At 44.3% G+C, this 27702-nt stretch overlaps 1 protein-coding gene across 1 annotated transcript in view; it reads left to right on the forward strand.

Moving 5' to 3' along the window:
- The window catches only part of EFCAB3 (EF-hand calcium binding domain 3), a 168385-nt gene that overhangs the window by 98742 nt on the left and 41941 nt on the right, over positions 1–27702 (forward strand). The window contains exons 35-44 of the mRNA XM_038754828.1: positions 652–723; positions 1417–1557; positions 4199–4306; positions 7480–7551; positions 8859–8930; positions 10352–10423; positions 11773–11844; positions 13906–13977; positions 15904–15975; positions 25482–25553. Of these exons, the coding sequence (XP_038610756.1) occupies positions 652–723; positions 1417–1557; positions 4199–4306; positions 7480–7551; positions 8859–8930; positions 10352–10423; positions 11773–11844; positions 13906–13977; positions 15904–15975; positions 25482–25553 (825 nt within the window). The remainder of the gene's footprint in view (positions 1–651; positions 724–1416; positions 1558–4198; positions 4307–7479; positions 7552–8858; positions 8931–10351; positions 10424–11772; positions 11845–13905; positions 13978–15903; positions 15976–25481; positions 25554–27702) is intronic.

Genomic DNA, 27702 nt, shown 5'->3' on the forward strand with positions numbered 1-27702 from the left:
CCTATCCCCAGAGGAGGCAAGGCACAAAGGCTCATGGCCCCACAATAGCCTGCTATTAGAACAGGGAAAATATTAATCAGCCTTGATATTGACGGAAAAGAGCTTCTTATTCCACTTTTCATGGAGTTGCCTGACTTCCCGTCCCTGTCGTCCTCTATCTCTTCTGCTTGAGACCCCATTGTAAGTGAGGGTGCAGAAGCTGGAAGAGGCATTCTGGGAGAGGGGCCCTGCAGAGACAGTTGGAGAGCCAGTGGGAAAGGCCAAGAGTCCTTTAAGAAACTGGAACCATGGCCTGGGACCAATTATTTTCTCTCATGGCCAGCAATGGGGTCAGGAGCCTGAGGCTGGCAAAAGGAGCAGGGAGGAAACTCCTGTCTGAAAAGTTCAGTTAGGTGCCCAAATGCAGTGGTTAGTTGCCCTAGACCCATGGGCATTGGGCTCTAGGCAAGGCTGAGGTAAGCATCGGAGGAAGTGGGGACAGTTTCTGTCTCAGGCTGGTTGGCTCAGGGACAGTTCACGGTTGATTTAGGAGGTGGACGGGGTGCCGGGGGAACGTGATGGATGAGCCCTGGGGATCTGACTCTACCTTGTGCAGTTCATGGATCCGGCCCTAAGAAGCCACTCATTTGCCCCTTTCTGTTTACTTTTCAGAAGCTGGGAAGTACAATTTGAAAGAATTTATGTCAGCGTTGTTGAACACTAAAATATTTGAAAATTGTTCAGGTGAGCATGAACTTGGCCTGTATGTCAAAAGCTGTTTGGGATGGAACAGGACCAGGCTGAGAAATTAGAGTTTTAGGGGAGACAAGTGGCTCATCTTTTTGGTTCTGGGTACCAGGCTGGGTATTTGTCCCTTGGAGGAAATTAATCTGTAGGAAAACCCAGATTTTTTTTTATTATTATTATTTCGATCATTCAGGCTTCTTGTTCCCTTTAGGATTTGTCCTGGTCAGAGGCGAGACATAATCCCTTCTTGGCAAAGAGCAGGGCTAGGAAACTTGACCCAGACAGGCTAGAGGGCCATGGATAACTGTGCCTTCTGTTCTTTGAATTTCAATCAGTCAACCAGTCATTGATTGAGCCCCCACTGCACTAAGCACTAAGGGAAGACAACAGGGTTAGGAGACACGATAACTGGTCTCATGGAACATACAGTCTAGTGGGTTTGAGTTCTGTTCCGCTGTTCATGGGATTGCTTCCTGCTGAGGATGGAGGTAGTTTCTCCTCAAACTCTCTCCCCTGCATGTGGGGTCATCCATCCTTGGGGGCATTCAAAGAGGCCACATACCAGCTGTTGGGGTCCCATGGCACTTCACTGCCCATAGGATAAGGTGCTCCATTCTAGAAACAACACTGACCTTCTGGGCATTTTCAGTAGCTTACAGAAAAGGCCCAATTCTCTCTTGCTACCTCTAGGTCTGGAAGATGCCTTGTACACCTTCGCCTATCAGAAAACTGACTCCTCCAGCAAGGAGAGCACAAAATGCATATCGCCCTTGGAAACCCAGTTAATCAAAGCCAAGGATTCAGAGGTCCTAGTGAATGTACCTCTGGAAGGTGGGAATTTAGAATAGACTTAGAGGCTCTTTATCTACTTAGTGTATTTCTGTTTGTTCTCCAAAATTTAGGATGACGGAGAATTATTTATTATAGTTGTAGTATCTATAGTTTGGGCTTATAGTATCAATAGGTGGGCTTGTTGAAGGAGGTAGGATTCTGGGAGAGATGAATCAATCATTCAATAGTATTTATTGAGCACATATTGTTTGCAGAGCACTGTATTAAGCGCTTGGGAGAGTATAATCTAACAGGGTTGATAGACATGTATGGGAAGCAGCATGGCATAGCGGATAGAGCACGGCCCTGGGAGTCAGAAGGACCCAGTCTGCCACTTGTCTGCTGTGTGACCTTGGGCAACTCACTTATCTTCTCTGTGCCTCAGTTCCCTCATCTGTAAAATGTGAGCCCCACATGGGACAGGGACTGTGTCCAATACAATTTGCTTGTATCCACCCCAGTGCTTAGTACAGTGCCTGCCACATAGTAAGCGATTAACCAACATCATCATCATTATTATTATTAATAATAATAATAAGCTTAGAGTCTAGAGGGGAAGGCAAGTATTCATATAAATAAACTACAGAAAATTGTTCAATCACATTTATTGAGCACTTACTGTGTGCAGAACACTGTTCTAAGAGCTTGGGAGTGTGCAATACAACAGTAAACAGACACATTCCCTGCCCACAATGAGCTCAAAGTCTAGAGGGGGAGGCAGACATTAATATAAATAAGTAAATTGCATCTGTATTCATAAGTGCTGTGGGGCTGGGAGGGGTGGTGAATAAAAGGAGAAAATCAGGGTGACATAGAAGGGAATGGGAGAAGAGTCATGGAAGGCCTCTTGGAGGAGGTGTCCCTTCAACAAAGCTTTGAAGCCAGAGAAGAGTAATTGTTGGATTTGAGGAGGGAGGTCATTCCAGGCCAGAGGGAGGACATGGGTGAGAGTTTGGTGGTGAGATAGACAAGATAGAGGTACGATGAGAAGGTTAGCATTAGAATATGTAAGTGCTTTGGGGGTGAGGCAAGGGTGAATAAATGGTGCAAATCCAAATACAAGAGTGACACAGAAGGGAGTTGGGGAAGAGGAGATGGGGGCTTAGTCAGGGAAGGCCTCTTGGAGGTGATGTGTCTTCAATAAGGCTTTGAAGGTGGGGAGAGTGATCGTCTGTCAGATATGAAGAGGGAGGGAGGGAGAGATTTGTATGTGGGGAAGCTGTGGGCTGTCTGATGTGGAGAGGGCAGGAATTACAAGCCAAGGGACCAGCTTGAGCTAGGGGATGGAGGCAGGAGAGTCAAGAACAAGGTGCAGCTAGAAGGTGGGATTGGGAAGAGCCAAGACTGTGAGCTGGGGAATAGCAGGTGAAGAGAGCAGGTAGGTAAGGTGAGGCCAGGTGGTAGAGGGCCTCGAAGCTGACCGTAAGGAGATTTCGTTTGTTGCGGAGGGACATAGGAAGCCTGTGGAGGGGATAACGTCCACTTATATTCCTCCTCGATCTCTGGAATCTTATGAATCAGAGTCAAGTGGGTTTGGGAAAATCCATCAAGAAAATGACTAAAACAAGACATTTTTCTGAAAATAAGGGATAATTTCCTAATGAAAAGAGAATGGTAAGATGTGTGGGAAATCTATGGATAACAAAGGCTGCCACTGGTGTCCATCTCCCCTCCCACTTCCCATCCTCGAGGGCTCATCGGGCATTGCCAAGGTCTCTGGCACCTGAGGCCGAATCTTTACATGAAGGAGAGGCTGTATTTGTGTGAGGGTGGGACCAGGGGAGGGGCTGGGGGCAAGCAGCACATTTGGGTTTCATTGACCCACTGACTGTATTAGACTGTATTCATTGACTGTATTAAAACAAGCAGCTCTAATTGTGGCAGGAAGGCTGTCTCCTCCTAAAACTGTAAGCCTATTGTGGGCAGGGAATATGTCTACCAACTCTGTTGTGTTGTACATCAACCTACTCTTCAGATAGTTTCATCTATCCCACCAACAACTCCTTGCCCACCTTCTTCATAGGGCCTGGAACTCTTTAGCTCTTTATATCTGACAGACCACCACCCTCCCCATCTTCAAAATCCTCCTAAAATAAAATCTCTTAGGGTCCTCCCCAGACTAAGCCCTATCCCTATCCTCCCTCCCTTCTGCATGAACTGTGAACTTGACCATGTCTGAGGCACTTACATATTCTAATGCTAACCTTCTCATCGTACCTCTATCTTGTCTATCTCACCACCAAACTCTCACCCATGTCCTCCCTCTGGCCTGGAATGACCTCCCTCCTCAAATCCAACAATTACTCTTCTCTGGCTTCAAAGCTTTGTTGAAGGGACACCTCCTCCAAGAGGCCTTCCATGACTCTTCTCCCATTCCCTTCTATGTCACCCTGATTTTCTCCTTTTATTCACCACCCTTCCCAGCCCCACAGCACTTATGTATATAGATGCAATTTATTTATTTATATTAATGTCTGCATCCCCCTCTATACTTTGAGCTCATTGTGGGCAGGGAATGTGTCTGTTTACTGTTGTATTGTATTTTCCCTAGAGTATTGTTCTTTCCTTATTGAGTGCACATAGTAAACACTTAATGAATACCATCCATTGATTGATTGATGATTCCTTCTCCCCTCACAAGGAGGTGAGGTCGACGTGGGTCACCTGGACACTACTCTGGATGGAACAGGAATCCTGCAATCCATAGAGGAGGAGCTTAAAGTGGTGCCAAAGCAGGTTTCAGAAAATGGTAAGTGAGTTGAGTATCTTCTTCTGATGTCTCTAGGGGAGCCGTGGTTACATTATTGGCAAAATCGTAGTGGCTGCACACATGACTTTGGATATGTAGCCCAGGTTCAAATATAATTCTTAATCCAGTGGTAAAGCCTATACAGTGTCAACTAGATGTAGATCCTGATCCCTTCATTTGAATCAAATTTCCTCATCTAGTAATAGTAATAGTGTTGGTGGTGGTGTTGGTGGTGGTAGTAGTAGTAGTAGAGGAGTAGTAGTAGTAGTAACAGTACTTACTAAGCACTTACTGTATGCAGAGCTCTGTACTTAGTGCTGGGAGAGTGGGTTGTGTTGGGTCCACGACATATGAGTCTCTCTAGACCAGTCCCCCTGTGGCCATGGAAGGACGAGACCATTCATGTTTAAGACATTGAGTACAATTAAACAATTTAACACTTGAATTCATCGAATTGGATCATTTAAGAAACTGCTGGAGGCTATTCAGGATGGACTTTCTCCAAAGGACTGTTTTTTTCTCGAGTAGCCCTACTAGCCCTGAAGAAAAGAAAATAGCTAAAAAATCCCAACCTCTGAAGTTATCACATTCCTACTTAATGCTATTAGATCCTATTGTCTGCCCTCTTTTCTATTTGCTTGATGACTCTTTTTTTAATGATATTTGTTAAGCCCTTACTTTGTGCCAAGCACTATACTAAGCACTGAGGTAGATACAAGCTAGTCACTTGGGACGCAGTCAATGTCCCTCATGGGGCTCACAGTCTTAATCCCCATTTTACAGATGAGGTAGCTGAAGCACAAAGAAGTTAAGTGACTTGCCTAGGGTCACCCAGGAGACAAATGATGGGGCCAGGATTAGAACCCAGATCCTTCTGATTCCCGGGCCCATGCTGTATCCACTAGGCCACCCTGCATCAACTTGTAGGACCCAAGTTGTTTATGTCTCTTCAAACATTCTTTCTCCCTAGCTCGTTCACTGGCAGCCTTCACAAGTTGTTTCCTTATGTGTGTGTTTTTCAGATATCCCACTGGAACAGCATGAAGGTGATGAACTAGACAGCATTCTGGGCAGAGTAGACCCCCATACCCACTTGGGCTTGACTCCAGCTGGGGGTGAGTCTGGTGGTGGCAACTTTCAGGTTCAGGGGACTCATTGGGAACATGTGTTCACCTCTGTGCTGGGCAAGCCCAGGTTTGGATTGAGGGTGGAAGGAGTCTATTTCAAACAAAATCCCCAAGGAAGTTTTATGAAATCCTCACTTCAGACAACATCCTGACTGATTTCACTTTCCTATTCCACTATCCTCCTCTATCCAGAAGTGGGGTAGGCAATGTGAGGGACCTAGATCAGAAATCCACCTTTAGTTACTGCTATCCAGCCTGCAAAAGTCGCTCCTCTAATGGCAACCTGTACCTCGATCTCATCTTTCTTGCTGCCAACCCCTTGCCCATGTCCTTCCTCTGGCTGGGAACTCCCTCCTTCTTCATATCTGACAGAAGATCACCCTCCCCACCTTTCCTTATTAAGCCTTATTAAAAGCACATCTCTTCCAAAGGCCTTCCTCGATTAAACCCTCATTTCCCCTACTCCCTCTAACTTCTGCATCACCTTTGCACTTGGATTTTTGCCCTTTATTCACCCCTTCCTCAGCTCCAAGCACTTATATATACACCCATAATTTATTTTAATGTCTGTCTGCCCCTCTAGACTATAAGCTCGTGGTGGGCAGGAAACGTGTCTACCAACTCTGTATATTGCCCTTTCCCAAGTCCTATGTACAGTACTCTGCCCACAGTAAGTGTCCATTAGATACCATTGACTGATTAGCTATGGTGGGCTAGGGATTGACCCTGAGAGTTGCGCATTAGCATGGCTGCCTCGAACTTCAGCTGAAGGAAAGCAGTCGTGTGATCCCCAACCTGGAGTCTCCATCTGGTAATGAGGTCACCCCTCCCAGTCCCTTGTCCACTGCTCTATTTTTCACCTGTTTCATGGCCAGGCTGGTCCCTTCCTCCACTACAGCTCCCAGGAGAGCCACAGTTAAGGGACCGGGCCAGAGTAGGTCCGGGAAAGGGCCCTGGGAGTTGGCGCTGCTCCTCCCCCACCCTGCCCCTGCTTGACCCGGCCACCCCAGCCACGAGTCCATGGAGGCCTGCTGCTGGGGAAAGAAGGGCCATCCTTGGCCTCTGCCTTAAAGTAGGGCTGGGTTGTGGAGAAGATCGAGGATTGTGGAGGTAAATTTGGTAGTGTGGAGGGGCAAGGGAATGCATGAGAATGTCAGGGGAAAAGATGAACAATTTAAAAAGCCATAGTGGGGAGAAGACCTAGTAGTAGTAGTAATAATATTGATCAACCAATAAATCAATCAATAGCATTTATGAAGTACTTACTCTGTCAGAGCACTGTACTAATTGCTTGGGAGAGTCCAATACAACCGACTTGGTAGATACGATCCCTGCCTGCAAGGAACTTACAGTCTACAGGGAGAGGCAGACATTGAAATAGATTATAGGTCCATCTGCTAAGGAGAGTGGTAGAAATAGAGGAATTCAATTTATTAAGTGCTTACTGGGTACAGAGCACTGTTTTGCCAGTGGTTTGGAGGAAGAGGATGGTATAGAAAACTTTAATGTCAGTCTGAGGGTTGGGAGGTCATTGAACTACTGACGAAATTCAGAAAGTAGGTGAATAGTAGTACATTCTTTGAATTTTAATCGAAAGTGTTTGCAAATCTTTTCGCCAACTAACTTGGACTAGTGTAAATGTTGAAAATAGAATCTATTAAAAAACTCAAAATATAAAGAATAAAATCTCTCTCTAGTAAATACTTTATGTATCCATACAAAACTCTTCTACCAGTGAACCAAACAAGTGGAGAGAATGTCTGTGAAATTATATGGATGAGTCCGTTTCTTGCTGCATTTTTCAGCATTATTGGCTCATTCAATCACATCAACAATGCCCCAAATATTCTGTTGAGCAGACATCAATAGCTCTTGAAATCTCTATTCTCAAAATGTCTATCTCATGAGCATTGAAGAAATTGCCCTTTTAAAAATGAGGTGTTTCTTGTGTCTTCAAATGCCCCCAAAGAAACCCTTTAGTATACATGTAGGCTGATGGGTTGTTGATTGTTTTTTTCCCTCTCTGATTTGTTCTCTGACTTCCAGAAGATGAAAAGTTGAGTGAAAAGGAATCCATGGAGTGCGAGATTGGTGGGAGAGGGGCTTCCCCAGCTGAGAGTAAGTGAATACGCATCTCTGCAAGGACAGAGAAGGGCGGCTAGATCAGAATGGGCCACCATGATCCACATCCTCTGATGAAATCTTCCAGAATCCCCATCACTGCTACATACTCCCCACCCCAACAAATAGTTTGGAGGCCATGAACCCTTTTTTTCCAGTTAGATTCTCCGTCTGTCCCTGAAGCTATCCCTTCTTCCTCCCTCCTGTCGAGCTCTTACACTTCTGCCACCCCAAGTTCTTCTTGGTCTGCCTTTTTGGTCTGCCCATTTACTGCCTCCCTCCAACTGAGCAGATTTGGACAGCGGTATGGGAGAAGTGAAGCAGTTGAACAGAGGACAGGAAAACAGATGAAGGAGTCAAGGTTTGGTGAGAGTCCCAGAGGGAGCCAGTCACATGGAGAGAGAAAAGTCAAGACAGGCATTGAGAGGGTGAACCATGGTGGGGGCTGCGAGGCAAGAAGGGGAGGCAGGGTGACAGAGAAAGGCCAAGAGGCAGGCAGACAGGCCCTACTCCATATGGAATTTAAGGCATTGTAGATGGAAGGAAGTGGAAAAGATAATGAAACTAAGGTAGAACCTGTAGAAGTAGCATGGCCTATTGGAAAGAGTGTTGCCTGGGAGACAGAAGGATTCAGGTTCTAATCCCAGTACTGCCACTTGTCTGCTGTGGCACCTTGGCCAATTCACTTCACTTCTCTGTGCCTCAGTTCTCTCATCTGTAAAATGGGGATTAAGACCATCAGCCCCAGGTGGGACATGGAGTGTGTCCAACTTATTAGCTTCTCTCTATCCCAGTACTTAATAAAGTTCCTGGCACATAGCAAGCACTTAACAAATACCATTAAAAAACCCTAAACTGGGAAAAAAAACCCACCCCACTTCGGATTGGCCAAAATCCTGGAACGCCCCACCTGCCTCATGCCCAGACCAATCCTAACCCAATTAAACCCTGATGCTGGCTTGTGTGAATCCATACCTTATCTAAAACACACTTGCCTTAACAATCCTCATTCAGGTAGTCCCAGCTACCATTTGAGACTTGAGACATCCTTAATTTATGCAGCGACATAAAGTGGGCCAGGAGATGAAAGTACTTGGTGGCAGAAAATTCCTGGCCAAAAAACCAGAGTCCAGCCTCAAATAGAGCATACCCTCCATGTCTTGTCCTCATTGACTGTGGAGGTCAAAAGCATAGTCGCTAGGCATCATAGTCAACTTGCCCACTTCTCAAGCTAAGTTTCATTGTTGTTCAGTGAACCTTATTCTGCTGGACTCTGCTTTGAATATTGTGTATGTGAATTGCAGGGGAGGAGATGGAAGAGCTGAAAACACTGATGCGTACTGGGGGAGAGATGGGCAAAGAATCTGTTCCTGGAGGTGAGTGACAAACTTTCTGGCTGAAGTCCACAGTCATTGGTCATTTTGGGTTATTTGGATGCTTGCCACTCTGTAGGAAGACTTGTCCCAATTTTCCACTGTGTTCCTGATTCTCCTGTTACCCGGGAACTGTGTTGTCATAGAAGCCTATGTTGTTGGACTTGCTCTGTGACCGATGATGCACGGCTATGAACAACTATTTGTTTCAACACCATGTTGTGCTCTATCCAGACATGCCTATCTTACCAGAAGAAAGTTCCCTTTCTAGCCAAAATTTGGAGTGAAAACATGCTTTATGGGCAAACTTCATGTGTATGCATGTGTTTTTTGGGTGTCCTTATGTGTAATTTTCCTTTATTTTCAAAGATGGTATCACTGAGGATGGATTCCCACATATATGTATGGATGACAGAAAGGAATGGAGGTGGGAGAGGTGGGTGTGGGAGAGGGGCATCTGGCCCTCCAGGCCACATTGTTACAAGGAAAGGTATTTCCCAGTTGTGCTGGTGCAGGGCCTGTCCATTTTGAGGCTTTCTCAAGTGGTGTCTTCATGAAAAGGCAGGTAACCCGGTCTTGACCGCTGCATTGACCAGGATAGTTTGTCTGGGCAACGGGCTTTTCCCAGGCCACCACTCTATCACACTGCCATCCCCCTTCCCCTCCCTTTTAGACTGGGAGCCCCATGTGAGACAGGGACTGCGTCCAAACTGCATCCAATCTTGTGCTACCCTAGCGATTAGTACAGTTCTTGGCACCTAGTAAGTGCTTAACAAATGCCGTTAAACCATTGCTGCTTAACAGTGGGCTTCCCTGTGGCTTCTCAATTTTTGCCAATTAACTTGAGAACATTAGAACTATGAGAGCTACTGGATGCCACTTCATGAAAAATCTCAAACCAAGCAATAAAAGTTCCTTTTAGTGACTTGTTCTTTGACCGCCTCCAAAGAAATCTGTAATCGGGGAAAGTATGGAATGAGTCATGGGAAATAGCTACAACCAACTACAACGGTTTAAAATTTCTGATAGTTGGCTACATTTCCTCAACCAAGTTATTGGGCATGCACTGTTACTTCTTGCAGTCTCAGTTCTCAAGATGGAGCATCGGAGACAGCACTCTAGGTTTGAATCAATCAATCAATTGTATTTATTTTATTGAGCACTTCCTGTGTGCAGAGCACTGAACTAAGCGCTTGAGAGAGCACAATATAACAGACACTTTCCCTGCCCACAATGAGCTCACAGTTTAGAGGGGGAGACAGACATTAACATAAATAAATAAATTATGGCTATAATAAATTACAGATATGAAATTGGCTCTCTCTATGTTTCTGCAAGTGCCCTGGAAGAAACCCTTTGGGGTTCATGAAAATCAATATGCTTTTGATCATTTTTCAATCTCTGATTTCTTCTCTGACTTTCAGGAGATGAAAAGTCGAGTTATAAAGAATTCTTGGAGAGCAAGTTCAGTAAGAAATCTGTGATCATAACTGACAGTAAGTGAACATGGAGATCTGCGAAGACAGAGAAGGGCGGCTGGATCGGAATTTTCAGCAGATTTTTCCAAGGCCCACTACTGACACCATGTTCCCAAAACAAGATATTGTCAAGGCCACACACCTTTTTTCAGTTAGATTTCCCCAATTCCTGAACTATCACAACAGAAAATAACAACAACAACAGTAATAACAATAATAATAATATTTGTTAAGAGTTTACTATGTTTCAAGCACTGTTCTAAGCGCTGGAGTAGATTAGGTCTGTCACAGTCCCTGGCCCATATGGGTCTCTCAGTCTAGGGAGGAGGGAGCCCAGGTATTGAATCTCCATTTTACAGAGGAGTAAACTGAGACACAAGGAAACAAAGTGAGTTGCCCAAGTCATACAGCAGGCAGATGGCAGAGCTGGGATTAGAACCCACTTCTTCTGACTCCCAGAACTGTTCTCTTGCCCCCCGGGCTATGATGTTCCTCACTCTTCACTCTTGGAGAAGGTCAGAGAAGATCTTCACTCTTCTCCCAAGTCCTTCTGCTCTCTTTTTCCTTCCATCTACCTTCTTCCCATTGATTTCACATCCCCACTTCTGATCTGGTGTGTCAGTTATTCACTCCAAGCTGTTTGAAAGTGGTTATGGGGAAGTGGAGCACTAAACTGCAGAAGGAAAGAGCAGGAGAAGGATAGGAGGTAAGATGAGAGTCATAGAGGGAGTGACAGGTTGACAAAGAGAGAAAAGTCAACCCACACAGCACAGTAGATGAGAGGGCTGGAACCATGGGAGGTGAAAGGAGTGCCATGAGACAGACTGACAATACATAGAAAGGCAAGACCAGGACTGCAGGGTAACACGACTGCACACACAATTACATGGAGGGCCCCTGGGACCCATAATGCCATGTACATGTGCATATGTGTTACTCGTGAAGGACCCTAGGATTTGTAATCCCATGCATCTGAGCATGTGTGTTGTTCCCGGAGGGTTCTGGAATCTATAATTCCAGCAACATTATTGAGATGTCCATGTTTACTGCAGTGGCACAGCGGTGCCAGGACTGGTACCTTTGCCAATAGCTGACATCCAACCCTGGATCAGGTAGGTACAAAATATGGGGGCACTGGCTCTTCAAGTCCACTCCCTGGCCTTAAAATTGCAGTCCAGTTTGGTGCCTTTCAGGGTCCCAATATAAACAATTCCCTCCATTCTTGTTTCCTTGAGTAGGGAAATAGCATAATCAGAAGGTGCCATATTACTCATCAATTTACAAAGCTAATCTTCACATTTTGAGAACAGTCTTAATCCTTTCTGAGTCAGTTTTGGTTTGTCTGAGTCTTCAAGTTGTACTTTCAGGAGTGGAGGTGATAGAGCCGAAAGCAACGATTGATTCTTTGGAAGATATCGGCAGGGAATTGATTTCTGGAGGTGAGTGAGAGGTTTGTCAGAATGAATGGGTCCTGCCTGTTCTTTCAAGTTATTTAGATGCTTTTGACTCTCCAAGACAATTTGCCCCAGTTTTTCAAGTATAATGTATCTGTCCTATGTTTTCAATAACACTCCTGATGGTTAAATCCCAGCTGTGTATGAAGGAGAGGCTGAGAAGGTATCTCTCTGGTTGCCCTGGTGCATTTGTACTTCCCAAGCGCTTAGTACAGTGCTCTGCACACAGTAAGCGCTCAATAAATTTGAATGAATGAACTTGCTCATCCAGGGCTTCTTGATGCCCTGGTCTTCATCTCCTCTTGAGAATAACCCGTGTCTTAATTGCTGCCCACCAGGTTGGGCTGTCAATAATAATAGTAATAATAATAATAATGGCATTTGTTAAGTGCTTACTATGGGCAAAGCACTGTTCTAAGCATTGGGGAGGATACCAGGTGATCAGGTGAATGAATGAATAAATGAATGAATGAATCAGGTTGTCCCACGCGGGGCTCACAGTCTTAATCCCCATTTTACACTGTTGCACTGGTCCCCCAGCAGTCCACTGTCAGGCTGGCCTGTCTGTTGCAGAGGTTTCCAAGTAGTCCACAACCAGGTTGGTCTACTGCAGTAGTCTCCCAAAAGTCCACTGTCAGTCTGGTCTGTCTGTTGCACTGGCCTCCCAGGTCGTCCAATGATAGGCTGGTCTGTCTGCTGCTGTGGTCTCCTAACAGCCTACCAGTAAATCACATTGCTTCAATGTGGACTTAACTATCTTTAAAGCCTTCATTCTGCTCTTCTTGCTTGTTTGGTATACCGGTTCAATTTCAATATTGACCAGATAAAGGAACTAAATTTCAGAAGGAGCTGAATGTCACCTCTGACTGTTCTTCCATTCTTTGCCATAGATTGGGAATATGGATTTTTATCATCATCAATCGTATTTATTGGGGTTATTGGGGATATTATGATGATGATTTGGGATATTAGGTTCGAACTCAGATATTTATTAATTATTATCACTCCCGGGAAGGGGAATATCTTTACTGAAACATTTGGGTTCTAAGAGAGGAACTTCTCTGGGCCTCAATTTCTTCATCTGTAAAATGGGAGTTAAACCCTACTCCCTCCTACTTAGACTGTGAGCCCCATGTGGGAGAGGGCTGTGTCTAACCTGCTTATATCTACCTCAATGCTTGCACAGTGCTTGGTGCATAGTAAGTGCTTAACAAGTTCCATATTAAAAAACAAAAAAATAAAAGAAGAGATGGTAGGGAGGGTTAATTCATTGAGTGCCTATAGTATCCAGAATTTAGGTAAGTACAGCAGGAGAGATATAGTTTCAAGCAGCATGACCCAGTGGAAAGAGCATAGGCCCAGAAGTCAGAAGACCGAGATACTAGTCCCGGCTCTGGCAATTGCTTGCTGTATGACCTTGGGCAAGTCACTTCACTTCTCTGTGCCCAGTTCCCTCAACAGTAAAATCAGGATTAAGTCCCGCTCCCTCCTAGTTAGACTGGAAGCCCCATATGGAACAGAGCTGCTGTCCAACCTGATAAACTTGTTTCTACCCCAGCACTTAGAACAGTATATAACACATAGTAAGTGCTTAACGACTGCCTTAAAAAAAATGCCCTCAACTTTCTCTTCCTTCTCCCCTCCTTTCCTTCTCCATTTTTTCCTCTATTATCCTCTTTATTTAATCATATTTATTAAGTGCTTGCTATATTCCAGGCACTATGTTAAGCACTGGGGTTGATAAAACTTAATCAGGTTGGGCTCAGACCATGTCCCACATGGGCCTCATAGGATTAAGAACTGAGGCACAGAGGGAACTGAGGCACAGAGAAGTGAATTGACTCATCTTTGGGCATAGAGCAGTCAAGTGGAGGAGCCAGCATCAGAACCCAGGTCCTTCTGACTGCCAGGCTGTTGGATGTTTTCTAAATCTCTGCTTTGTCCTCTGAGTTTTTGAAGTTGAATCAATGAGAGAAGAAGGAGTTGATGGGGACCAAAAGGCTGTTAAATGATTTCTAAATCCCTTGTTTGTCCTCTGAATTTTAGAAATTGAACCAATGAGTGAAGAGGAATTCATGGAGAGTGAGGTCTGTGAAAGAAAGGTGTCCCCAACCGAGAGTAAGTAAACATCAGCAAATGAATTACCGGTAGTATTGATGAGTCAATTGATTATCAACTGATCAAACAGTATATGGCTAAAACTGGCTATTAGCTACTAGACCACGCTGCTTCTCTTCCCCTTGCCTGTATTGTTAGACTTAATATATGACTCACCTAATTACCTCGCCCTTGTTTCAACGTTGCAAAAATAATGGAAAAAGGTGGCAGAATTATGTGAGTAAACACAAAATATTTTTTTCAAGTATTTGAGGAGAAAATATTGCCATAGAAAGTTGAGCTGCCACTTTGGGGCAATTTGGATGTCTTCCTAAGAGAGAAATTCAGAGAGCATTGGAATGTCACATAATAGAAAAGCAGCTTGGCTCAGTGGAAAGAGCCTGGGCTTTGGAGTCAGAGGCTGGTTGTCAGCTGTGTGACTTTGGGCAAGTCACTTATTCTCTGTGCCTGTTACCTCATCTGTAAAATGGGGATTAAGACTGTGAGCCCCCCATGGGACAACCTGATCACCTTGTAACCTCCCCAGCACTTGGAACAGTGCTTGGCACATAGTAAGCGCTTAATAAATGCTATCATCATCATTATTATTATAATGGGGTATCATTTTGTGAAAGTTCCCAAGAAGTAGAACGTACACTTGCAAATGTTTCCATCAACCAACTTACTTTCTTTTAAATCTGGAAAGGCTATTTGGTTTCCTTAAGAAAATCTCAAAAACTAACAAATATATTGTCCCTCATGCTCTTTAACTCCTAACACATTGCCTCTGCCCAAAGAAATCTAACAGTTGTATTGAACTGAAGCCATGTTTTCAGGGTTTTTTCCTTCATTCAATAATGACCATACTACTTCAGCCATGTTAATTTGCGAGTGTCATTATGCTTTGCAAAAAATGTTTCTCTCATGAGCCTTGGAGAAATTGCCCTTTTTCAAACAGGATGGATCTGTGTTTCTGCAGATGCCCCCAAAGACACCCTCTAGAGTTTATGGGGACCAAAAGGCTGTTGTATAAATTCTAAATCCCTGCTTTGTCTCTGAATTTTAGAAATTGAACCAACGAGTGAAGAGGAATTCATTGAGAGTGAGGTCTGTGAAAGAAAGGTGTCCCCAACCGAGAGTAAGTGGACATCAGCAAATGAATTAGCCGGTAGTATTGATGAATCAATTGATTATTGATTGATCAAACGTAATATGGCTAAAACTGACTACTTGCTACTAGACTACACTGCTTCCCGTCCCTTTCCCCTTATTGTTAGACTTAATTAATATATGAGTCACCTAATTACCTCGCCCTTGTGTCAACATTGCAAAAATTATTCAAAAAGGTGGCAGAATTATTTGAGTAAACACAAAATATTTTTTTCAAGTATTTGAGGAGAAAATATTGGCATAGAAAGTTTAGCTGCCATTTTGGGGCAATTTGGATGTTGTCTTCCTAAGACAGAAATTCAGAGAGCATTGGAATGTCACATAATGGGGTATCATTTTGTGAAACGTCCCGAGAAATAGAACGTACAGTTGCAAAGGTTTCTATCAACCAACATGTTTTATTGTAAATCTAGAAAGGCTATTTGGCTTCCTTAAGAAAATCTCAAAAGTAACAAATATATTGTCCCTCCTGCTCTTCAACTCCTAACACACTGCCTCTGCCCAAAGAAATCTACCAATTGTATTGAACTGAAGCCATGATTTCAGGGTTTTTTTCCTTTATTCAGTAATGACCATACTCCTTCAGCCATGTTAATTTGCGAGTGTCATTATGCTTTGCAAAAAATGTTTCTCTCATGAGCCTTGGAAAAATTGCCTTTTCTCAAACAGGATGGATCTGTGTTTCTGCAAATGCCCCCAAAGACACCCTGTAGAGTTTATGGGGACCAAAAAGTTGTTGAATGATTTCTAAATCCCTGCTTTGTCTTTGAATTTTAGAAATTGAACCAATGAGTGAAGAGGAATTCATGGAGAGTGAGGTCTGTGAAAGAAAGATGTCCCCAACTGAGAGTAAGTGAACATCAGCAAATGAATTAGCCGGTAGTATTGATGAATCAATTGATTATTGATTGATCAAACATAATATGGCTAAAACTGACTACTTGCTACTGGACTACGCTGCTTCCCTTCCCCTTCCCCTTATTGTTTGACTTAATATATGACTCACCTAATTATCTCGCCTTTGTTTCAACGTTGCAAAAATTATGCAGAAAGTGGCGGAATTATGTGAGTAAACACAAAATATTTTTTTCAGGTATTTGAGGAGAAAATATTGGCATAGAAAGTTGAGCTGTCATTTGGGGACAATTTGGATGTTCTCTTCCTAGGACAGAATTTTGGAGAGCATTGGAATGTCACATAATGGAGCTCTCTTGCTCCCTTCAAAGCCCTACTGAGAGCTCACCTCCTCCAGGAGGCCTTCCCAGACTGAGCTCCCTTTTTCCTCTCCTCCTCCCTATTCCCCCCCCACCTCCTTCCCCTCCCCACAGCACTTGTTTATGTTTGTACAGACTTATTACTCCATTTGTTTTACTTGTGCATATTTACTATTCTATTTATTTTGTAAATGATGTGCATATAGCTATAATTCTATTTGTCCTGACGATTTTGACACCTGTCTACATGTTTTGTTTTGTTGTCTTGCCTCCCCCTTCTAGACTGTGAGCCCGTTGTTGGGTAGGGACCGTCTCTATATGTTGCTGACTTGTACTTCCCAAGTGCTTAGTACAGTGCTCTGCACACAGTAAGCGCTCAATAAATTTGAATGAATGAATGAATAATGGGGTATCATTTTGTGAAAGTTCACAAGAAGTAGAACTTATGCTTGCGAAGGTTTCCATCAACCAACTTGTTTTCTTTTAAATTTAGAAAGGCTGTTTGGTTTCTTTAAGAAAATCTCAAAAAGTAACAAATATATTGTCCCTCATGCTCTTTAACTCCTAACACACTGCCTCTCCCAAAGAAATCCAACAGTTGTATTGAACTGAAGCCATGTTTTCTGGGGTTTTTTTTCCTTCATTCAATAATGACCATACTACTTCAGCCATGTTAATTTGCGGGTATCGTTATGTTTTGCAAAAAACGTTTCTCTCATGAGGCTTGGAGAAATTGCCCTTTTTCAAACAAGATGGATCTGTGTTTCTGCAAATGCCCCCAAAGATACCCTCTAGAGTTTATGGGGACCAAAAGGTTGTTGTATGAATTCTAAATCCCTGCTTTGTCTCTGAATTTTAGAAATTGAACCAACGAGTGAAGAGGAATTCATAGAGAGTGAGGTCTGTGAAAGAAAGGTGTCCCCAACCGAGAGTAAGTGGACATAGCAAATGAATTAGCCGGTAGTATTGATGAATCAATTGATTATTGACTGATCAAATGTAATATGGCTAAAACTGACTACTTGCAACTAGACTACACTGCTTTCCTTCACCTTATTGTTAGACTTAATTAATATATGACTCACCTAATTACCTCACCCTTGTGTCAACGTTGCAAAAATTATGCAAAAAGGTGGCAGAATTATGTGAGTAAACACAAAGTATTTTTTTAAGTATTTGAGGAGTATTTTAAGTATTTCTATTGGCATAGAAAGTTGAGCTGCCATTTTGGGGCAATTTGGATGTTGTCTTCCCAAGACAGAAATTCAGAGAGCATTGAAATGTCACATAATGGGGTATCATGTTGTGAAAGTTCCCAAGAAGTAGAACGTATGCTTGCAAAGTTTTCCATCAACCAACTTGTTTTCTTGTAAATTTAGAAAGGTTATTTGGTTTCCTTAAGAAAATCTCAAAAAGTAACAAATATATTGTCCCTCATGCTCTTTAACTCCTAACACACTGCCTCTGCCCAAAGAAATCTACCAATTGTATTGAACTGAAGCCATGATTTCAGGGTTTTTTTCCCTCATTCAGTAATGACCATACTCCTTCAGCCATGTTAATTTGCGAGTGTCATTATGCTTTGCAAAAAATGTTTCTCTCATGAGCCTTGGAGAAATTGCCCTTTCTCAAACAGGATGGATCTGTGTTTCTGCAAATGCCCCCAAAGACACCCTGTAGAGTTTATGGGGACCAAAAGGTTGTTGAATGATTTCTAAATCCCTGCTTTGTCTTTGAATTTTAGAAATTGAACCAATGAGTGAAGAGGAATTCATGGAGAGTGAGGTCTGTGAAAGAAAGATGTCCCCAATTGAGAGTAAGTGAACATCAGCAAATGAATTAGCCAGTAGTATTGATGAATCAATTGATTATTGATTGATCAAACATAATATGGCTAAAACTGACTACTTGCTACTGGACTACGCTGCTTCCCTTCCCCTTCCCCTTATTGTTAGACTTAATTAATATATGACTCACCTAATTACCTCGCCTTTGTTTCAACATTGCAAAAATTATGCAAAAAGGTGGCGGAATTATGTGAGTAAACACAAAATATTTTTTTCAAGTGTCTGGGGAGAAAGTATCGGCATAGAAAATTGAGCTGTCTTTTTCAGGCAATTTGGGTGTTGTCTTCCTAAGAAAGAAAGTTCCCAAGAAGTAGAACTTATGCTTGGAAAGGTTCTCATCAACCAACTTTTCTTGTAAATCTAGAAAGGATATTTGGTTTCCTTCAATAAATTTCAAAAAGTAACAAATATGTTATCCCTCATGCTCTTTAACTCCTAACACTGTGCCTCTGCCCAAAGAAATCTAACAGTTATACTGAACTGAAGCCGTGTTTTTAGGTTTTTTCCTTCATTCAGTAATGACTATACTTCAGCCATTTAATTTGCGAGTATCATTTTTTTTGCAGTCTCAATTATTCAAATGTATATCTCATGAGCCTTGGAGAAATTGCCCTTTTTCAACAGGATGGATCTGTGTTTCTGCACAGGTCCCCAAAGACACCCTCTGGAGTTTATGGGGACCAAAAGGTTGTTGAATGATTTCTAAATCATCATCATCAATCGTATTTATTGAGCGCTTACTGTCTGCAGAGCACTGTACTAAGCGTTTGGGAAGTACAAGTTTGCAACATATAGAGACAGTCCCTACCCAACAGTGGGCTCACAGTCTAAAAGGGGGAGACAGAGAACAAAACCAAACATACTAACAAAATAAAATAAATAGAATAGATATGCAAGTAAAATAAATAAATAAATAAATAAATAGAGTAATAAATATGTACAAATATGTACAAACATATATACATATATACATATAAATCCCTGCTTTGTCCTTTGAATTTTAGAGATTGAACCGAGTGAAGAGGAATTCGTGGAGAGTGAGGTCTGTGAAAGAAAGGTGTCCCCAACTGAGAGTAAGTGAACATCAGCAAATGATCAGCAGCATCAGCAAGTAGTACTGATTAATCAGTTGATTATTGATGGATCAAAATTAATACGGCTAAAACTGAATTTCTTATCTTCCCACCCAAAGCCTGTCTTTGTGCTCACTTTCCCATCACTGTAGACAGCACCACCATCCTTACCATCTCACAAGCCTGGAACCTTGGTATTCATTCATTCATTCAATCGTATTTATTGAGCGCTTACTCTGGTATTATCCTTGGAGAAGCAGCGTGGCTTAGTGGAAAGAGCCTGGGCTTGGGAGTCAGAAGTCGTGGGTTCTAATCCCGGCTCTGCCACTTATCAGCTGTGTGAGTTTGGGCCAGTCACTTAACTTCTCTGTGCCTCAGTTCCCTAATCTGTGAAATGGGGATTAAGACTGTGAGCCCCAAGTGGGACAACTTGATTACCTTGTATCTACCCCAGTGCTTAGAACAGTGCTGGGCATATAGTAAGGGCTTAACAAATACCATCATTATAGTCATTATTATCCTTGACTCCTCTCTCTCATTCCACCCACACATTCAAGCCATCACTAAATCCTATCAATTCTTTCTTCACAACATTGCCAAAATCTGCCCCTTCCTCTCCATCCAAACTGTTACCACATTAATGCAAGCACTTATCACTCCTTGATTATTGTATCAGCCTTCTTACTGATCTCCTTGCCTCCTGTCTCTTTCCACTCCAGTCCACAGTCCATTCTGCTGCCCAAATTATTTTCCTTCAAAAACATTCAGACCATGCTTCCCCACTCCTTAAGAAACTCCAGTGGTTGCCCATCCACCTCTGCATCAGGCAAAAACTCCTCACCAATGGCTTTAAAGCACTTAACCACCTTGCCCCCTACTACCTCACTTGCTGCTCTCCTACTACAACCCAGCCCACATACTTTGTTCCTCTAGTGCTAACCTTCTCACTGTACTTCGACCTCATCTATCCATTCATTCAATCGTATTTATTGAGCACTTACTCTGTGCAGAGCTCTGTTGGAAAGTACAATTTGGCAACAAATAGAGACAATTCCTGCTAGAAGAGGAGAGACAGACAACAAAACAAAACAAGTAGACAGGCATCAATAGTATCAATATAAATGGAGTTATAGATATATGCACACCATTAATAAAATAAATAGAATAATAAATATGTACATATATACACAAGTGCTGTGGGGCAGGGAGGGGCATAGAGAAGAGGGAGGGGGTCCGGGTGATGGGGAGGGGAGGAGGAGCAGAGGAAAAGGGGGGCTTAGTCCCACTGACCTCTTGCCCACATCCTATCTCTGACCTGGAACTCTCTCCCTCCTCCTATCACAGATAATTGCTCTCCCCCACTTCAAAGCCTTACTGAAGGCACATCTCCTCCAGAAAACCTAAAACCTTCCTTCACCGAGCCCTCCTCTCCTCTTCCCCCACTCCCTTCTGCACTGCTCATACTTGCTCCTTCATTCATCCTCCCTCCCGTCCCCACAACACACACACACACACACACACACACACACACACACACACACACACACACATAGATATAGATATATCTGTAATTTAATTATTTATCTATTTGTTTATAATAATGTTTGTCTCCGTCTCTAGACTGTGAGCTCGTTGTGGGCAGGGAATGTGTTTGATGTTGTATTGTACTCTCCTAAGTGCTTAGTACAGTGCTTTGCACACAGTAAGTGCTCAATAAATACGATTAATAATAATAATAACAATTAAGCACCCACTGTGTGCCGAATACTATACTAGGCACTTGGAAGAGTATTATAGAATTGGAAGGCAGGATCCCTGTCCTTGAGAAGGCTATGATCTAGCAAGGGAGAGAGAATCACAAAATAATTGACAGAAAGAAGGAAAAGGATGAACAGATGGATACACGGATGAGTAAGTGCTTAAATAGTAAAATGTGTTGTCAGTATGTGAAGGACTGTGGGTCGTTGTGAGTTCATATGTGCAGAGGTGGCCCAAAAGTGTTAAGCAGGCAGTTGGGATATGAGACCTGGAAAAAAGAAAGATGAATCGGGGTAGGATTTCAGAAGGGCTTTGACAATGGGGAGAGCTGTGGTCTGTCAGGTGAGGAGCAGGAGGGAATTCTAGACAGGAAGGAGACTGTAAGCAAGGGATTGGGGGTGGGAGAGAGATGAGAACAAGGCACAGTGAGTAAGCGCTTAATACAATGCTCTGCACACAGGAAGCACTCAGTAAATATGATTGAATGAAATAGCTTAGCTGGCTTAGGAATCATCCACATAGAGAGAGTAGCTGAAGCTTGGAGTGTCTGAACTCCCCAAGCGAGTGAGTGGAAGTGGAAAGAGAAACAGATCCAGAGCAGAGCCTTGAGGGTTACCCTCGGTTAGGGGCTGAGAGGAAGAAGAAGAGCCAAGGAAAGAGCCTAAGAAGGAGCAGCCAGAGGGAGGGAAGAGAGGACCAGCCAGCAGAAAGACAGAGAAGAGGACTGGATCCTAATGTACTTGCAAATTCCACAATTTTCCAATGGAGATTTTTCAGAAGTTCCACCATGGGTACATTACTTCTCCATTAAAATACTTTGAAGGCCAAGAACAGTTTTTTTCAAATTAGATTTTCCCACTCCCCAAAGACTCCCCAGTGGGTTCTCATTCACCATTTCCATGTTTTCTAGACTTTCCAGGGACTCCAGGAGGGAGGCTGATATACTAGCATAGGAGGGATATGACAAGTCCAAGACTGAACTCCTTGTCTTCCCTCTCAAACCCTGCCCTCTCCCTGACTTTCCCATCTCTGTTGACGGCACTACCATCCTTCCCGTCTCACAAGCCCGCAACCTTGGTGTCATCCTTGACTCCGCTCTCTCGTACACCCCTCACATCCAAGCCGTCACCAAAACCTGCCGGTCTCAGCTCCGCAACATTGCCAAGATCCGCCCTTTCCTCTCCATCCACACCGCTACCCTTCTCGTTCAAGCTCTCATCCTATCCCATCTGGACTACTGCATCAGCCTTCTCTCTAATCTCCCATCCTCGTGTCTCTCCCCACTTCAATCCATACTTCATGCTGCTGCCCGGATTGTCTTTATCCAGAAACGCTCTGGGCATGTTACTCCCCTCCTCAAAAATGTCCAGTGGCTACCAATCAACCTATGCATCAGGCAAAAGCTCCTCCCCCTTGGCTTCAAAGCTGTCCATCACCTCGCCCCCTCCTACCTCACCTCCCTTCTCTCCTTCTACTGCCCAGCCCGCACCCTCCGCTCCTCCACCGCTAATCTCCTCACTGTACCTCGTTCTCGCCTCTCCCGCCGTCAACCCCCGGCTCACCGCATCCCCCGGGCCTGGAATGCCCTCCCTCTGCCCCTCCGCCAAGCTAGCTCTCTTCCTCCCTTCAAGGCCCTGCTGAGAGCTCACCTCCTCCAGGAGGCCTTCCCAGACTGAGCCCCTTCCTTCCTCTCCCCCTCGCCCCCCTCTCCATCCCCCCATCTTACCTCCTTCCCTTCCCCACAGCACCTGTATATATGTATATATGGTTGTACATATTTATTACTCTATTTATTTATTTATTTTACTTGTACATTTCTATCCTATTTATTTAATTTTGTTGGTATGTTTGGTTCTGTTCTCTGTCTCCCCCTTTTAGACTGTGAGCCCACTGTTGGGTAGGGACTGTCTCTATGTGTTCCCAATTTGTACTTCCCAAGCGCTTAGTACAGTGCTCTGCACATAGTAAGCGCTCAATAAATACGATTGATTGATTGATTGATTGCCGCTAATCTCCTCACCGTACCTCGTTCTCGCCTGTCCCGCCATCGATCCCCCGGGCCCGGAATGCCCACCCTCTGCCCATCCGCCAAGCTAGCTCTCTTCCTCCCTTCAAGGCCCTACTGAGAGCTCACCTACTCCAGGAGGCCTTCCCAGACTGAGCCCCTTCCTTCCTCTCCCCCTCGTCCCCCTCTCCATCCCCCCGCATCTTACCTCCTTCCCTTCCCCACAGCACCTGTATATATGTATATATGCTTGTACATATTTGTTACTCTATTTATTTATTTATTTATTTTACTTGTACATATCTATGCTATTTATTTTATCTTGTTAGTATGTTTGGTTTTGTTCTCTGTCTCCCCCTTTTAGACTGTGAGCCCACTGTTGGGTAGGGACTGTCTCTATATGTTGCCAACTTGTACTTCCCAAGCGCTTAGTACAGTGCTCGGCACACAGTAAGCGCTCAATAAATACAATTGATGATGATGATGATGATGATGAAGTGCTTAGACCTCTGTGGTACAGATGGAGAGGAAGGGGCAGATCCGGGAAATTTTGTGGAGGAAAAGCTGGCAAGATTTAGCAATAAACTGAATGTGAGAGTTGAGAGAGTCAAGTGGCAGCAGGAGGCCATTGCACGGAGAGAGGCTGCCTGGCTCTGACGCCATCCAGGACTCCTATCAGGCCCTGCTTCACCCAGCCAAGATGAGGGCAAAGCCACATCTTGAGGCCCAGGCCCCTGACCTCTTTGCCACTGACCTGCCATCTGGGAGAGAGGCCACCCCGCCCCTACATCATCTGAGATTCCCAGCAGGCTCTGCTCCACCCAACCAGGGCGAGGACCAAGCCGCAGCGTGAGGCCCGGCCTGCTTCTCCATCATCGCAGTGCCGGGGCCCGCCGCCCGCCCGGGAGAGAGGCCTCCCAGCCCCCGTGCCTCCCGGGGCTTCCCATCAGGCCTTGCTCCACCGGGCCAGGGTGAGGACAAAGCGGCCAGGGTGAGGCCTTCTCATCCTTTAGAAGGTTCGGAGGCTGAGGCGGTTGTAACTGTTGGACTCTGAACAGCCCTTCCTGAGCTGCGGAGAGCCCGAAACTCTGCTCCTCTAGCCCTAGAGCTCAGTTGCCCTTATTGTATTTTTCACTGCCCTTATCTTTTAGGTCGTTTCTTGGTTTTTATTGCTTTCTTGCTCTGATGCGTCTGTTGCCAATCCCCTGCACCCCGACCTTATTCTTCGACTGCGCACCCCTCCAGGGCCTGGGCCCGTCCGTGGCCCTGAGCCGAGGGGTTCCTCACCTTGCTGCTGGAGGTTGGCGATGCCCTGGTAGCGAGGCTGGGCCACTAGCACTCTGCCTTACCCCCAGAGGCATTTTGATCATCTCTGTGCTTTGGGCTTTTCTGGTTTGCCTCAGTCAGAGGTGAGCCTCCATGATGGGGCGTTTTCAGCATTTCACGGGGGAAGATTGGCATACGAAACCTGCTTATCATTTTTAAGCGAATTGAGGTTTATTTAAGAGGTTTATTTAACCGATGAGGAGATTCAGAAAGCATTGAGATTTGTCATAATTGGCAGTGGGCAGTGCACTGTAATGAAAGCTCATGGTTGTAAGTGAAATCTTTTTGTCAAGTAGTCTTGGTAACTTGAAAAGCTCAAGTAAGCGCTCAATAAATATGACTGAATGAATGAATATGTATATCACCTGAATGTATGTATATATGTCTGTACATATTTATCACTCCATTTATTTATTTACTTGTACATATTTATTCTATTTATTTTATTTTGTTAATATGTTTTGTTTTGTTGTCTGTCTCCCCCGTCTAGACTGTGAGCCTGCTGTTGGGTAGGGACCGTCTCTATCTGTTGCCAACTTGGACTTCCCAAGTGCTTAGTACAGTGCTCTGCACACAGTAAGTGCTCAATAAATACGAATGAATGAATGAATGAAAAGATATGTGGGTCATTTCCAGGAAAATCTTCAACTCCAAGGACTGAACTCCCTTCTGGACTGGACTCCAACTCCCTTTGGTGACTATTGTTGGTCTCCATTTATGCTACCCCTCCCAGTGAACTCTCCCACAGGAGAAAATATGGAACCAGTCATTTTTTAAGTCACCCCAAATTGTCGGGTTTTTTCCATTTTAGGCTCTTATGCAATTGCATTTCAAGACTCCAAACATATTATATGGGAAATACCAGCTATCTTGTGCAGTCTCAGTTCTCCAAGATGTTTAAACTTATTAGTACTGGGGAAATGTCAGGGTTTCCAGCTTCAGCATAGTTGCGAATGCCCACAGAAAAAATAGTTTGACATTAGTGGTCTCTATTATCTGTTCATTATTTTTCTAAATTGTCCACTCCCAAGCGCTTAACACAGTGCTTTACACACAGTAAGTGCTCAATCAATATGATTATCATTATTATTAATAATAATAATAAACCTCTGATTTGTTCTCTGACTTTCAGAAGATGAAAAACAGAGTGAAAACGAATCCATGGAGGGTGAGAACAGTGAAAAAATGGGATCCCCAGCTGAGAGTAAGTGAAAACCCAACTCCAAGGGCAGAGGATGGTGACCGGGGCTCAGTGTTCAAACAGTTCATTATTTTGATCACTCAAGTTGTAAGTACGTTTGTGCCTGTCTCCCCCATTCTACTGGAAGCTCCTCGAGGGCAAAGAACATATTGCTTCATTATTCTATACTTCCCAAAGATCTGATAGAGTGCACAGCACCAGTGGGCGTTTAACAAATGCTATGGCTACTACCTTTCCTCCTCTGCTTCTACATCCATTGATGAGGCCTCTCTAACACCCCGCTCCATCTCTATCAATCAGTCGATCAATGATATTCACCGGGTGCCTGTTGTATGTAGAGACAGTACTAAGCTCTTGGGAGACTACAGTACAACCGAGTTGGTAGACACATTCCCCTCCCTCAGGGAACTTACATTCTAGAGTACAGTTTCCCAAACAGAATCTTGATCAACATTTTGGGGACCTGATTTTTAAAAAAAGCTTTCTTTTCCCTACAAGTCACTCCCCATGATTTCCCAAACGTCCCTCTGTTGCAGGATTGATGGGGTGGTGGGCAAAGTGTTGCACATAAAAGGAGAAGGAGACATTTCGGAAGTGACTGCTTATCACTTCCCCTCTCCACTGTCCTCTCAGTCCCAGGCTTCTCCACACTGTCCTCTCTTTCTGATTTCTCCACTCCATTGTTCTCTCAAGCCCTGACTTCTCCTCCATTGCCCTCGTGCTCCCTGATTTCTCAATGCCATTGTCCCCTCCTTCCCTGAGTTCTCCACGCCATTGTCCTAGTAGTCCCTGACTTCTCCCAGGCTATTTGGCTCCTACCGTCTATCCCTCTTTACATCACAGCCGCTGCGGTGTTTTGGGAGAATCCTGGTGTCACTCACGGGTCCCTTCCTCCCCTCAGAGTTGGGGAGAGCTCTAATCAACATTTTAGCCAAGAACACCATCTTGGCTCTGATCTCACAGGAGACACTGTGTAGCCGTGGAATCATTCGATTGGTCAGTGGTATTTATTGAGCACTCGCTGTTTGCCAAGCACTGTGCTGAGTGCTCGAGAAAGTACAACAGAGTGGGTAGACATGATACCTGCCCAGAAGGAGCTCACAGCCTAGCAGGGGAGATAGACGTTCAAGTAAATGACGGAGGGGAAATGGTAGCATATAAAGAGAGGGACATTAGTACTGTGGAGCTGCTATGGATGATGAAAAAGCACCATAATGATAATAATAATAATTATGGTATTTGTTAAGCACTTACTATGTGCCAGGCACTGTACTAAGTGCTGGGGTAGGTACAAGGAAATCAACATGGACACAGTCTCTGTCCTACGTTAGGCTCATAGTCTCAATCCCAATTTTACAGATGAGGTAACTGAGGCCCAGAGAAGTGAAATGACTTGCTCAAGGTCACACAGCAAAGAAGTGGTGGAGCTGGGATTAGAACCGATGACCTTCTGACTCCCATGCCCGTGCTGTATCCACTACACCATGCTGCTTCATTCATTCTTTCCTCCTCCAGCCCAGTCACCACTTCCTCTCCTGTCTTTCCTACCCCCTCCTCTCCCTGTCAGCCCACCACCATCCCAGTCCCCTGTGGCTCTGGAGGGCCTGAGGTGTTCTGAAGTGCAGTCACCGTAGTAAGAAAATTCTCTCTCAGGCACCGTGGCCTCTCCTGAGAAGTCCTGCTGTAGCAGCAGGCAGAGTGTTTTGTCAGCCCCCGACACCTGCTTCATTATAAATCTTCCAGAGGGAAAAGTCACTCTCCTTAAATCACAGAGTTTATTCTACTTCAAGCTTCTTCCATCCCCAAAGCAGTACTGAAATGACAAGAATTCAGGAGATTCTGTGATTCTCGAAATGCTTAGTTTATTCAGACAAGAATTCATCGTTTGTTCTTATTCAAACCTAGACTTTCGTTTTAAAGAAGCAGCATGGCGGAGCCCAGTGGAAAGAGCATGGACGTGGGAGTCGGAGCAGCTGGGTTTTAATCCTGGCTGTGCCACTTGCTAGTTGTGTGACCTTGGGTACAGATCACTTCATTTCTCTGTGCCTTAGTTTCCTCAGCTGTAAAATGGGGGTTCCCTATACCCCTTAGTCTGCAAGCCCCATGTGGGACAGGGACTGTCTAACCTGGTTATCTTGTATTGCTGAGGTTA

The sequence above is a fragment of the Tachyglossus aculeatus genome, chromosome 11, assembly GCF_015852505.1.
Source record: "Tachyglossus aculeatus isolate mTacAcu1 chromosome 11, mTacAcu1.pri, whole genome shotgun sequence".
Taxonomy (NCBI): domain Eukaryota; kingdom Metazoa; phylum Chordata; class Mammalia; order Monotremata; family Tachyglossidae; genus Tachyglossus; species Tachyglossus aculeatus.